The 15,000-nt window shown below is 47.2% G+C and overlaps 1 protein-coding gene across 2 annotated transcripts in view; it reads left to right on the forward strand.

Annotated features, from left to right (window-relative positions):
- flt4 (fms related receptor tyrosine kinase 4) overlaps positions 1 to 15,000 on the forward strand; it is a 193,546-nt gene that overhangs the window by 93,835 nt on the left and 84,711 nt on the right. For both annotated transcript variants that reach the window (XM_036970533.1, XM_036970532.1), the window contains exons 4-6: positions 11,360 to 11,496; positions 13,598 to 13,772; positions 14,745 to 14,884. In XM_036970533.1, coding sequence (XP_036826428.1) covers positions 11,360 to 11,496; positions 13,598 to 13,772; positions 14,745 to 14,884 — 452 coding nt within the window. The remainder of the gene's footprint in view (positions 1 to 11,359; positions 11,497 to 13,597; positions 13,773 to 14,744; positions 14,885 to 15,000) is intronic.

Here is a 15,000-nt window from a genome sequence, read left to right on the forward strand (position 1 = left end):
TGGTCTGTTAGTCCCCCTGTGGTTTGTTAGTCACCCTGTGGTCTGTTAGTCACCCTGTGGTCTGTTAGTCCCCCTGTGGTCCGTTAGTCCCCCTGTGGTCTGTTAGTCACCCTGTGGTCTGTTAGTCCCCCTGTGGTCTGTTAGTCACCCTGTGGTCTGTTAGTCACCCTGTGGTCTGTTAGTCACCCTGTGGTCCATTATTCCCCCTGTGGTCTGTTAGTCCCCCTGTGGTCTGTTAGTCACCCTGTGGTCCATTAGTCACCCTGTGGTCCATTAGTCCCCCTGTGGTCTGTTAGTCACCCTGTGGTCTGTTAGTCCCCCTGTGGTCTGTTAGTCACCCTGTGGTCTGTTAGTCACCCTGTGGTCCATTAGTCCCCCTGTGGTCTGTTAGTCCCCCTGTGGTCTGTTAGTCACCCTGTGGTCTGTTAGTCACCCTGTGGTCTGTTAGTCACCCTGTGGTCCATTATTCCCCCTGTGGTCTGTTAGTCCCCCTGTGGTCTGTTAGTCACCCTGTGGTCCATTAGTCACCCTGTGGTCCATTAGTCCCCCTGTGGTCTGTTAGTCACCCTGTGGTCTGTTAGTCACCCTGTGGTCTGTTAGTCACCCTGTGGTCTGTTAGTCCCCCTGTGGTCCATTAGTCCCCCTGTGGTCTGTTAGTCCCCCTGTGGTCTGTTAGTCACCCTGTGGTCTGTTAGTCCCCCTGTGGTCTGTTAGTCACCCTGTGGTCCATTAGTCACCCTGTGGTCTGTTAGTCCCCCTGTGGTCTGTTAGTCACCCTGTGGTCTGTTAGTCACCCTGTGGTCTGTTAGTCACCCTGTGGTCTGTTAGTCACCCTGTGGTCCATTAGTCCCCCTGTGGTCCGTTAGTCCCCCTGTGGTCTGTTAGTCACCCTGTGGTTTGTTAGTCACCCTGTGGTCTGTTAGTCACCCTGTGGTCCATTAGTCCCCCTGTGGTCCGTTAGTCCCCCTGTGGTCTGTTAGTCACCCTGTGGTCCATTAGTCACCCTGTGGTCCATTAGTCCCCCTGTGGTCTGTTAGTCACCCTGTGGTCTGTTAGTCACCCTGTGGTCTGTTAGTCACCCTGTGGTCTGTTAGTCACCCTGTGGTCCATTAGTCCCCCTGTGGTCCATTAGTCACCCTGTGGTCTGTTAGTCCCCCTGTGGTCTGTTAGTCACCCTGTGGTCTGTTAGTCACCCTGTGGTCTGTTAGTCACCCTGTGGTCCATTAGTCCCCCTGTGGTCCGTTAGTCCCCCTGTGGTCTGTTAGTCACCCTGTGGTCTGTTAGTCACCCTGTGGTCTGTTAGTCACCCTGTGGTCCATTAGTCCCCCTGTGGTCCGTTAGTCCCCCTGTGGTCTGTTAGTCACCCTGTGGTCCATTAGTCACCCTGTGGTCCATTAGTCCCCCTGTGGTCTGTTAGTCACCCTGTGGTCTGTTAGTCACCCTGTGGTCTGTTAGTCACCCTGTGGTCTGTTAGTCCCCCTGTGGTCCATTAGTCCCCCTGTGGTCTGTTAGTCCCCCTGTGGTCTGTTAGTCACCCTGTGGTCTGTTAGTCCCCCTGTGGTCTGTTAGTCACCCTGTGGTCCATTAGTCACCCTGTGGTCTGTTAGTCCCCCTGTGGTCTGTTAGTCACCCTGTGGTCCATTAGTCACCCTGTGGTCTGTTAGTCACCCTGTGGTCTGTTAGTCACTCTGTGGTCAGCCTCTAGTCTTCTAGTCCAGGGTAACAGTCTCTATTCTAGGGTAACAGCCTCTAGTCCTAGTTCTCTAGTCTAGGGTCACAGCCTCTAGTCTAGGGTCACAGCCTCTAGTCCTCTAGTCTTGGGTAAGAGGCTCTAGTCTATGGTAATAGACTCTAGTCTAGGGTAACAGCCTCTAGTCCTCTAGTCTAGGGTAACAGCCTCTAGTCCTCTGGTCTAGGGTAACAGTCTCTAGTCTGGGGTCACAGCCTCTAGTCCTCTAGTCTAGGGTAACAGGCTCTAGTCTATGGTAATAGCCTCTAGTCTAGGGTAACAGCCTCTAGTCCTCTAGTCTAGGGTAACAGCCTCTAGTCCTCTGGTCCAGGGTAACAGCCTCTAGTCTAGGATAATAGCCTCTAATCCTTGTCCTCGAGTCTATGGTAACATCCTCTAGTCTAGGGTCACAGCCTCTAGTCTAGGGTAACAAGCTCTAGTCTTGGGTAACAGGCTCTAGTCTAGGGTCACAGCTTCTTGTCCTCTAGTCTAGAGTAACAGGCTCTAGTCTGGGGTCACAGCCTCTAGTCCTCTAGTCTAGGGTAACAGGCTCTAGTCTATTTTAATAGCCTCTAGTCTACGGTAACAGCCTCTAGTCCTCTAGTCTTGGGTAACAGGCTCTAGTCTGGGATCACAGCCTCTAGTCCTCTAGTCTAGGGTAACAGGCTCTAGTCTATTTTAATAGCCTCTAGTCTAGGGTAACAGCCTCTAGTCCTCTAGTCTTGGGTAACAGGCTCTAGTCTAGGGTAACAGGCTCTAATCTAGGCTAACAGCCTCTAGTCCTCTAGTCTAGGCTAACAGTCTCTAGTCCTCTAGTCTAGGGTAACAGGCTCTAGTCTATGGTAATAGCCTCTAGTCTAGGGTAATAGCCTCTAGTCTAGGGTAATAGCCTCTAGTCCTCTAGTCTAGGGTAACAGGCTCTAGTCTAGGGTAACAGGCTCTAATCTAGGCTAACAGCCTCTAGTCCTCTAGTCTAGGCTAACAGCCTCTAGTCCTCTGGTCTAGGGTAACAGTCTCTAGTCTAGGCTAACAGTCTCTAGTCCTCTAGTCTAGGGTAACAGGCTCTAGTCTATGGTAATAGCCTCTAGTCTAGGGTAATAGCCTCTAGTCTAGGTCAATAGCCTCTAGTCCTCTAGTCTAGGGTAACAGGCTCTAGTCTAGGGTCACATACAGTTTGGGGGGAGTGAGGTGGCATTTTGGGGGTGCGTATATTTTGTCTCTGCTGGAGGCTGATCAGAGCCAGATGAACCAACAGCAGTAAATTACAGCTAACAGGCTACAGGATAAGAGGAGAGGAGAGGAGAGGAGAGGAGAGGAGAGGAGAGGCGAGGAGAGGAGAGGAGAGGAGAGGAGAGGAGAGGAGAGGAGAGGAGAGGAGAGGCGAGAGGGGGAAGGGGAGAGGAGAGGAGAGGAGGGGAGTGGGAACGGGAGAGTGGAAAGGGGAGGAGAGGAGAGAAGAGGGGGAAGGGGAGAGGAGGAGGAGGAGAGGAGGGGAGAGGGGTAAGGTGAGGAGGAGAGAGGAGAGGTAGGGGAGATGGGAAAGGTGAGGAGAGGGGAGGAGAGGATGGGAGAGGTGAGAGGGAAGGGGAGAGGAGGGGGGAGAGGAGAGATGAGAAGGGGAGAGAGGAGAGGAGAGGAGAGGAGAGGGGTGAGGAGAGGAGAGGAGAGGAAAGGAGAGGAGAGGAGAGGAGAGGAGGGGAGAGGAGAGGAGAGGAGAGGAGAGGAGAGGAGAGGAGAGGAGAGGAGAGGAGAGGAGAGGTGAGGAGGGGGGAGGAAAGGAGAGGTGAGGAGGGGGGAGGAGAGAAGAGGAGAGGAGGGGAGAGGAAGTGAGCAGTAAAATAGAACTAACAGGCGGCAGGATAAAAGTGGGACCATGTGGCTTCAATTACCCTGCCGGACCTCATCACCTCGCCCCCTTAGGGTGCCATTCGGGACGCAAACAATAACACCCCTCTCCTCACAGCCATGACCCTCATCTCTCATCCTCCTAACAACATAACACCCCTCTCCTCACAGCCATGACCCTCATCCCTCCCTCCTAACATCATAACACCCCTCTCCTCATACCTGGGGTGATTTATTGTTGAGTTGTTTAACTATTTAGGCTGTGTGTATTTTCTCAGCTCTATCTGTGTATTTGGCCACACACTGCAACCATTGTTTCAGCAGCAGGAACTGGTTGCTCTGAGCTGCTGGGGAAGAACAGAACTATATAAGGAGAGAGAGAGAGAGAGAGAGACAGCTAGAGAGAGAGACAGCTAGAGAGAGAGACAGCTAGAGAGAGAGACAGCGAGAGAGAGAGAGAGACAGCTAGAGAGAGAGACAGCTAGAGAGAGAGACAGCTAGAGAGAGAGAGAGAGACAGCTAGAGAGAGAGACAGCTAGAGAGAGAGACAGCTAGAGAGAGAGACAGCTGGAGAGAGACAGCTAGAGAGAGAGAGACAGCTAGAGAGAGAGACAGCGGGGGGGGGGGGGTGGGGGGTAGACTGCTCTGTGGGGGGTAGACTGCTCTGTGGGGGGTCTACTGCTCTGTGGGGGGTAGACTGCTCTGTGGGGGGTAGACTGCTCTGTGGGGGGTAGACTGCTCTGTGGGGGATAGACTGCTCTGTGGGGGGTAGACTGCTCTGTGGGGGGTAGACTGCTCTGTGGGGTGCAGACTGCTATGTGGGGGGTAGACTGCTCTGTGGGGAGTAGACTGCTCTGTGGGGGGTAGACTGCGGGGTAGACTGCTCTGTGGGGGGTAGACTGCTCTGTGAGGGGTAGACTGCTCTGTGGGGGGTAGACTGATCTGTGGGGGGTAGACTGCTCTGTCCTGTTCTGTTCTAAAGTAGTGCACTATATAGGGAATAGGGCTCTGGTCTAAAGTAATGATCTGTATAGGGAATAGGGCTCTGGTCTAAAGTAGTGCACTATATAGGGAATAGGGCCCTGGTCTAAATTAGTGCACTATATAGGGAACAGGGCTCTGGTCTATAGTAGTGATCTATATAGGGAATAGGGCTCTGGTCTAAAGTAGTGTACTATATAGGGAATAGGGCCCTGGTCTAAAGTAGTGCACTAAATTCGGAATAGGGCCCTGGTCTAAATTAGTGCACTATATAGGGAACAGGGCTCTGGTCTAAAGTAGTGCACTATATAGGGAACAGGGCTCTGGTCTATAGTAGTGATTATATAGGGAATAGGGCTCTGGTCTAAAGTAGTGATCTATATAGGGAATAGGGCTCTGGTCTAAAGCAGTGCACTATATAGGGAACAGGGCTCTGGTCTAAAGTAGTGCACTATGTAGGGAATAGGGCTCCATTTGGGATGCAGTATGTTATTCTCAGGTAATGACTACTGTCTGAGTGCTGGTAAACAACCAGGTAAATCATCATAGTAAATTGGTAACTGAGACCTCATGCTGTGTGAACAATATACACTCAACACTTTAGGCCACAACTAAACACTGTCCCTAATGTCAAAATCTAATTAGATTTGTTACATGCTTCATAATCAACAGGTGTAGAATAAATGTGAAATGCTTTCTTACGGCCCCAACAACGCAGAGAGAAACAACATTAATAAAAGTCATATTAAATCGATGAGTGACGACGTACGGCTCTAATCTCTCACTATTACATATACTCTTCTTCTTCGGTTATATTGTATCTTCTATCCCCTCCTCCCTCACAGATACTAAAACAAGCCAAGATACTAAGGTATTACATATACTCTTCTTCTTCGGTTATATTGTATCTTCCATCCCCTCCTCCCTCACAGATACTAAAACAATCTTTGACTTCATGGAATAACACAGGATGACTTTTCTCCTTTACACTTCTTCTACTGAGTCAATGAGTAACCTGACTATATACACAGAGTACCAGTACTGAGTCAATGAGTAACCTGACTATATACACAGAGTACCAGTACTGAGTCAATGAGTAACCTGAATATATACACAGAGTACCAGTACTGAGTAAATGAGTAACCTGACTATACACAGAGTACCAGTACTGAGTCAATGACTAACCTGACTATATACACAGAGTACCAGTACTGAGTCAATGACTAACCTGACTATATACACAGAGTACCAGTACTGAGTCAATGAGTAACCTGACTATATACAGAGTATCAGTACTGAGTCAATGAGTAACCTGGCTATATACAGAGTATCAGTACTGAGTCAATGAGTAACCTGACTATATACACAGGGTACCAGTACTGAGTCAATGAGTAACCTGACTATATACACAGAGTACCAGTACTGAGTAAATGAGTAACCTGACTATATACAGAGTACCAGTACTGAGTCAATGAGTAACCTGACTATATACACAGAGTACCAGTACTGAGTCAATGAGTAACCTGACTATATACACAGGGTACCAGTACTGAGTCAATGAGTAACCTGACTATATACACAGAGTACCAGTACTGAGTCAATGAGTAACCTGACTATATACACAGAGTACCAGTACTGAGTCAATGACTAACCTGACTATATACACAGAGTACCAGTACTGAGTCAATGACTAACCTGACTATATACACAGAGTACCAGTACTGAGTCAATGACTAACCTGACTATATACACAGAGTACCAGTACTGAGTCAATGAGTAACCTGACTATATACAGAGTATCAGTACTGAGTCAATGAGTAACCTGGCTATATACAGAGTATCAGTACTGAGTCAATGAGTAACCTGACTATATACACAGGGTACCAGTACTGAGTCAATGAGTAACCTGACTATATACACAGAGTACCAGTACTGAGTAAATGAGTAACCTGACTATATACAGAGTACCAGTACTGAGTCAATGAGTAACCTGACTATATACAGAGTGTCAGTACTGAGTCAATGAGTAACCTGGCTATATACAGAGTATCAGTACTGAGTCAATGAGTAACCTGACTATATACACAGGGTACCAGTACTGAGTCAATGAGTAACCTGACTATATACACAGAGTACCAGTACTGAGTAAATGAGTAACCTGACTATATACAGAGTACCAGTACTGAGTCAATGAGTAACCTGACTATATACACAGAGTACCAGTACTGAGTCAATGAGTAACCTGACTATATACACAGGGTACCAGTACTGAGTCAATGAGTAACCTGACTATATACACAGAGTACCAGTACTGAGTCAATGAGTAACCTGACTATATACACAGAGTACCAGTACTGAGTCAATGAGTAACCTGACTATATACACAGAGTACCAGTACTGAGTCAATGAGTAACCTGACTATATACACAGAGTACCAGTACTGAGTCAATGAGTAACCTGACTATATACACAGAGTACCAGTACTGAGTCAATGAGTAACCTGACTATATACACAGAGTACCAGTACTGAGTCAATGAGTAACCTGACTATATACACAGAGTACCAGTACTGAGTCAATGAGTAACCTGACTATATACACAGAGTACCAGTACTGAGTAAATGAGTAACCTGACTATATACAGAGTACCAGTACTGAGTCAATGAGTAACCTGACTATATACACAGGGTACCAGTACTGAGTCAATGAGTAACCTGACTATATACACAGAGTACCAGTACTGAGTAAATGAGTAACCTGACTATATACAGAGTACCAGTACTGAGTCAATGAGTAACCTGACTATATACACAGGGTACCAGTACTGAGTCAATGAGTAACCTGACTATATACACAGAGTACCAGTACTGAGTAAATGAGTAACCTGACTATATACAGAGTACCAGTACTGAGTCAATGAGTAACCTGACTATATACAGAGTACCAGTACTGAGTCAATGAGTAACCTGACTATATACACAGAGTACCAGTACTGAGTCAATGAGTAACCTGACTATATACACAGAGTACCAGTACTGAGTCAATGAGTAACCTGACTATATACACAGGGTACCAGTACTGAGTCAATGACTAACCTGACTATATACACAGAGTACCAGTACTGAGTCAATGAGTAACCTGACTATATACACAGGGTACCAGTACTGAGTCAATGAGTAACCTGACTATATACACAGAGTACCAGTACTGAGTCAATGACTAACCTGACTATATACACAGAGTACCAGTACTGAGTCAATGAGTAACCTGACTATATACACAGAGTACCAGTACTGAGTCAATGAGTAACCTGACTATATACACAGAGTACCAGTACTGAGTCAATGACTAACCTGACTATATACACAGAGTACCAGTACTGAGTCAATGAGTAACCTGACTATATACACAGAGTACCAGTACTGAGTCAATGAGTAACCTCACTATATACACAGAGTACCAGTACTGAGTCAATGAGTAACCTGACTATATACACAGGGTACCAGCACTGAGTCAATGACTAACCTGACTATATACACAGAGTACCAGTACTGAGTCAATGACTAACCTGACTATATACACAGAGTACCAGTACTGAGTCAATGAGTAACCTGACTATATACACAGGGTACCAGTACTGAGTCAATGAGTAACCTGACTATATACACAGAGTACCAGTACTGAGTCAATGAGTAACCTGACTATATACACAGAGTACCAGTACTGAGTCAATGACTAACCTGACTATATACACAGAGTACCAGTACTGAGTCAATGAGTAACCTGACTATATACACAGGGTACCAGTACTGAGTCAATGAGTAACCTGACTATATACACAGAGTACCAGTACTGATTCAATGAGTAACCTGACTACATTGGGGCAAAAAAGTATTTAGTCAGCCACCAATTGTGCAAGTTCTCCCACTTAAAAAGATAAGAGAGGCCTGTAATTTCCATCATAGGTACACTTCAACTATGACAGACAAAATGAGGAAAAAAAATCCAGAAAATCACATAGATTTTTAATGAATTTATTTTCAAATTATGGTGGAAAATAAGTCTAAAGGTCTTACTTACATTGGCTTTGGAGAGCGAGATCACACATTAATCCGGAACATCTGGTGCTCTCATGCATGGTTCAGTATTGCTTGCCTCGAAGCGAGCATAGAAGGCATTTAATGTTGCTCGTCTGGTAGGCTCAAGCCACTCGGCAGCTCGCGGCCTGATTTCCCTTTGTAATTGTGATAGTTTGCAAGCCCTGCCACATCCGACGAGCGTCAGCATAGTAGGATTCGATCTTGGTCCTGTATTGATGCTTTTCCTCTTTGATGGCTCGTCGGAGGTCGTAGTGGGATTTCTAACAATGGTTAGATTGTAACATTGCAGCTCTAACATTGGTGTGGTAAACTCCTCAATGTTATCAGATGAAACCCAGAACATATTCCAGTGCTAGTGAAACAGTCCTGTAGCTTAGCATTCGCCTCATTGGACCACTTCTGTATTGAGCGCATCACTGGTACTTCCTGTTTGAGTTTTTTGCTTTTACGCAGGAATCAGGAGGACGATGGACACAATGGGGGAAACATTAAGTTAAGATCAGTGCAACAAAAAAAAAAACACACTAAATGATTTGTTTTCAACGGCAGCTATCTATTCCTTCACACTATTTTCTATAGTCACCTTATTTTTACCAGCTCCTCATGTCCGTAGGGCTGTAGGTGCCAGTTTGGATGCAGACAATGTCTGTGAAATCTAGATGACGTCCCAGTAACATACACAGAGAGAAACCGGGAAACATCAAAGTGATTTTTAGAGATAGATCACGTTCACCTATCAGACCGATATCCTGACGTAAAACTATCTTGCTGTTTAATGAAGACAATCAGGATCCTGTGTTTTCTAACTGTTTATTTGTTGAGCTGTTCTGTTGTGTTGTATTGCCTTGATAAGTAGAGCGAGCAAAGATTTTTTTATAACTAACCCAAGATAAACCACAGCCTGTTGTTTTCAATTGGAGCAAATTAATCATAGTCGGCAGAACAAAGCAAGGAGGTGGGCAAAGATAAGCACGAGAGCCAGTTGGCGCGTTTTGGCATTGTAGTGGCATATTTTCTCTATTCCATCCAATAAATATGACCACTGCCCTGGCGAAAGAGGGGCTATGTGGTGGTGGTGTAGGTGACGTGGTGCCAGACCTCACTACCCTCTGGAGAGCCTTTCGGTTGTGGGCGGAGCAGTTGCCGTACCAGGCGGTGATACAGCCCAACAGGATGCTCTTAATTGTGCATCTCTAAAAGTTTGTGAGGGTTTTAGGTGACAAGTCAATTTTCTTTAGCCTCCTGAGGTTGAGGTCTTCACCACACTGTCTATGTGGGTGGAGCATTTCAGTTTGTCCGTGATGTGTACGCCGAGGAACTTATAACTTTCCACCTCACCACTACTGTCCCATCGATGAGATTGGGGGGGTTCTCCCTCTGCTGTTTCCTGAAGTCCAAAATCATCTCCTTTTGTTTTGTTGACGTTGAGTGAGAGGTTGTTTTCCTGACACCACACTCCGTGTGCCCTCACCTCCTCCCTGTAGGCAGTCTTGTCATTGTTGGTAATCAAGCCCACTACTGTAGTGTCATCTGCAAACTTGATGATTGAGTTGGAGGTGTGCATGGCCACGCAGTCATGGGTGAACTGGGAGTACAGGAGGGGGCTGAGCACGCAGGATCAGCGAAGTGGAGGTGTTGTTTCCTACCTTCGCCACCTGGACGTGGCCCGTCAGGAAGTCCAGGACCCAGTTGCACAGGGCGGGGTTGTGACCCAGGGTCTCCAGCTTGATGATGAGTTCGGAGGGTACTATGGGGTTGAATGTTGAGCTGTAGTCGATGAACAGCATTCTTACATAGGTATTATCCAGATGGGATAGGGCAGTGTGCAGTGTGATGGCGAATGCATCGTCTGTGGACCTAAACAACGCAATTTTTAAACATTTGTCAAAGGGTAAAGTCAAAACATAAAACTTTGTTCGTAACAGATTTTAGTTCTGGGAACAGAAAACTGTATTGATTTCAAATGTTTCATCAAGGAGAAAATGATCAGAATGTCAGTTTACCTTCTCCCTCTGCCAGCCACTGGGCCACTGGGCTTCCTCTCAGCACCATATTTGGTAGTGAGAGGAAACGCCAACCGGATGCTTCACATTTATACATCCGGTGTGAAACATCTGGCTCATTGTTCTATCTGTGGCGCTAGGAGCAAATTACTAGATTGCAATATTGGGGCGGCAGGTAGTCTAGTGGTTAGAGTGTAGGGGAGGCAGGTAGCCTAGTGGTTAGAGTGTAGGGGAGGCAGGTAGCCTAGTGGTTAGAGTGTAGGGGAGGCAGGTAGCCTAGTGGTTAGAGTGTAGGGGAGGCAGGTAGCCTAGTGGTTAGAGTGTTGGATTTATAACCGAAAGATCGAATTGCAGAGCTGACAAGGTACAAATCTGTCGTTCTGCCCCTGAACAAGGCTGTTAACCCACTGTTCCTAGGCCGTCATTGGAAACAAGAATTTGTTATTTTTAACTGACTTGCCTAGTTAAATAAAGGTAAAATAAAATAAAAAAGATATGCTGTTATATTGTTTATACACAGAGGACTGGTGAGATGAGATGAGTATTTTATTAATCCCAAAGGGTTGTATGTAAAGACTTTTGTTCCAGCCAAGCGGCAACACAAACGATCACGTTTCAACTGATTGTCTTCGTTCTAAACGTGTGTATTATCTTTGTCGTTGTCCTCTGACTGCCTTGACTGTCCTGTCTCCATTCCTCCAGATTTGGAGCAGCCTTTCCTCAGGAGAAACAGAGGAAGCAACGGGGACCTGGAGACCATCTTCATATCAAGATCCTCCACTCACATCACAGTACCTTGTCTAGTCACTGTGCCCGACCTCAACGTCACACTTTATCTGGTACCTTCACTTCTGTCTCTGTCTGTCTCTCTCTCTCTCAGTGCATGCTGGGCGTGTTTTGTAGTTGAGAGGCTATGTGTTTTCTTGATTCTTTCTTTGGTATTTTCTTAAACATTTTTGGTGGAGGGTTAACGCACTGTTAGTTTAGCAGTACCCACACAGTTTTTGTTCAAAGTTAGGGTGGAAGTGGACAGAGTTTTAGTTTCCTGGGGTTTGAACAGTGCGACGGCTTCACAGCGGAGGAGACGCGGTCGATACGGCATGTGTTCCTGAAAATGGAGTTAAGGTGGAGGAGGTTCTGTTCGCGGTAGGAGCTGTAGTTATACATTCTGTAACCAGAATGAACAAAGCTGTGGTTGTGTTCATGAAAAGAGTACATTTTATGGGTCGGCTGATTGCTAATGGAATATTTGTAAGGGATGTGTTGTTGCCGATTTCTCCTTTTTCGACTCCTTCGACAAGGGTAGTAGTTGTGACCCTGTCTCCGTTCATTACATATGATCAAATCAGGAAAGAGCTGAGTCGTTTTGGTAAGTTTGTTAGCAGTTTTCGTGTACTGTCGGCAGGTTTTTAGGCAGATGCAGTTAAGCTCGTTGTTTCGTTCCGGAGGCAAATGTTCATATTTCAGAGCAACAGTTAAATGTGCATTTTAAAGGGAGGCATGGGGAGGGGCTCTACGTGGGGTTTGCCACCACAGATAGTCTGCGGTGCTTTGATTGTGGGGGTTTGGGGCATAAGAGCTTCGCGTGCCCACATAAATGCCAAGAGTGTGCAAAGCTGTCAACAAGGCAAATGGTGGCTATTCGAAGAATATTTGAAGAATGCTATTTTGATTTGTTTAACACTTTTTTGGTTACTACATGATTCCATATGTGTTATTTCATCGTTTTCATGTCTTCACTATTATTCTACAATGTAGAAAATAGTACAAAATTAAGAAACAACTCAGCCCCAGGACCAGCTGGATGAGGGGACTCTTTTCTTTGCTCAGCTCTTGGCATTGCAGGGCTCTCTCTCTCTCTCTCTCCTCTACTGTACTCTTCTCTTCTCTCCTCTTTTCACCAATCACCGTCCATTCTCTTTATTTTCCCAATAGCCATCCTCTTCATCCATTAACCCTCTCCTCATCCCCCTCTCCCCTCTCATCCCTCTCTCCTCATCCCCCTCGCATTCCTCTCTCCTCTCCTCATCCCCTTCTCCACTCTCATCCCTCTCTCCTCTCTCCCCTCTCATCCCGCTCTCCCTCCTCTCTCCCCTCTATCCCCTCTCATCCCCATCTCCCTTCTCATCCCTCTCTCCTCCTCATCCCCATCTCATTCCTCTCTCCTCATCCCCCTCTCCTCTCATCCCAGATACTCCCCTCTCATCCCCCTCTCCCCTCTCATCCCACTCTCTCCTCATCCCCCTCTCCCTTCTCATCCCCCTCCCCCCTCATCCCTCTCTCCCCTCTCGTCCCCCACTCATTTCTCTCTCCTTGACCCCCTCTCCTCTCATCTCTCTCCTCTCCTCATCCCCTTCTCCCCTCTCATTCCTCTCTCCTTGTCCCCCTCTCCCCTCATCCCACTCTCCCCTCTCTCCTTGTCCCCCTCTCCTCTCATCCCTCTCTCCCCTCTTATCCCCCTCTCATCCTTTTATCCCCTCTCATCCCACTCTCATTCCTCTCTCCTTGTCCCCCTCTCCCTTCATCCCTCTCCCCCCTCTCATCCCTTTATCCCCTCTCATCCCACTCTCCCCTCTCATTCCTCTCTCCTTATCCCCCTCTCCCCTCATCCCCTTCTCCCCTCTCATTCCTCTCTCCTTGTCCCCCTCTCCTCTCATCCCTCTCTCCCCTCTTATCCCCCTCTCATCCCTTTATCCCCTCATATCCCCCTCTCCCCTCTCATCCCCCACTCATTTCTCTCTCCTCGTCCCCCTCTCCTCTCATCCTTCTCTCCTCTCCTCTCCTTGCCCACCTCTCCTCTCTCATCCCCCTCTCCTCTCATCCCTCTCTCCTCTCCTCGTCCGCCTCTCCTCTCTCATCCCTCTCTCCTCTCCTCGTCCCTCTCTCCTCTCCTCATCCCCCTCTCCTCTCTCATCCCTCTCTCCTCTCCTCTCTCCCCAGTGGGAGACGATACCTATGCCCCTGGAGGATGAGGGGATGGTGTGGGACAGTAAAAGAGGCTGGTCCATCCCTAGACAAACCTTAGACTCCAGACCTTTCCTCTTCGGATTGTACTGCCAAGCTGGACTACAGGGGAGAGTGTACCGCTCTCCCCACTACGTGGTTCACTTCACAGGTAACTATGCACTACATAGTACACACTACCTAGTACACAGCCACCCTACATGAAAAATATGACCTCTCCACCCTCAGGTTGACAGAACTCACACTCTACCTAGTGTACACTACTAGTACAACTAGAGACCTAAGGGTCTCTTGACCTCATGACTGATAGGAAATGAGAGTCATAATTAAATTAAATTATTTCAGGGATGGATTCCCTCTCAGTCCATACTGCATGTCTCTATATCATTAGAGATGGCCATACTGCATGTCTCTATATCATTAGAGATGGCCATACTGCATGTCTCTATATCATTAGAGATGGCCATACTGCATGTCTCTATATCATTAGAGATGGCCATACTGCATGTCTCTATATCATTAGAGATGGCCATACTGCATGTCTCTATATCATTAGAGATGGCCATACTGCATGTCTCTATATCATTAGAGATGGCCATACTGCATGTCTCTCTATATCATTAGAGATGGCCATACTGTATGAATGTTAGAGTCCTCATTTGTTCCATTAAGAGCAGAGAGCCTCACCTTGTGCTTCACAATTAGAGAGCTCCTGGTCGGGCGCTGATTAGGTGACGACAGCTGGAAAGGTGGATATTTCAACAGATCAGCTCAGCCTCGAGTCGACAGAGCCAGCCCACTCCAGCCCTAAGCCTTGTTCAAATACTTAGTTCAAACCACCTTTCCTCACTTAGTTGAATTAATCACTGATCTCTAATGACTGGATAGGTGTAAACCTATGCAACTGTCACTGACCCAATGTTGGTAGATAGGTCATTTTCTTCAAGTGACTACTTCAAGGAAGAGAGAAAGGAAGGATGTGAGTTAAAAGTAATGGAATGGTGCCAGAGGCCCAGGGACATGGTGTGGGCCAAAGAGACTCAACTTCTCTGGGCCAGCTCTGTTTGTCACTATGGTGCTGTCATGGTAACTGTCCTCACCCCCCCCCCCCCCCCCCCAACAGGAAGTCAGCTCTACGACGTCAAGTTGTATCCAGAGGACTCGGTGGAGCTGATCATGGGGGAGGCCCTGACGCTCAACTGTAATGCCACGGTAGAGTTTGGCATGTTTGTCGAGTTCCGGTGGTCCTATCCTGGAAAACAGGTACGGAAGAGAAAAGAGCAGGTTGTACACTTTACGTAGATTTAGGTAAATGTTTCGGGGGGGGGGGGGGGTAGGGGGGGGGGGACCAGAACCTATGGCAAGAGATTGGTATAGCC

Source organism: Oncorhynchus mykiss, chromosome 31, assembly GCF_013265735.2.
Source record: "Oncorhynchus mykiss isolate Arlee chromosome 31, USDA_OmykA_1.1, whole genome shotgun sequence".
Lineage (NCBI taxonomy): Eukaryota > Metazoa > Chordata > Actinopteri > Salmoniformes > Salmonidae > Oncorhynchus > Oncorhynchus mykiss.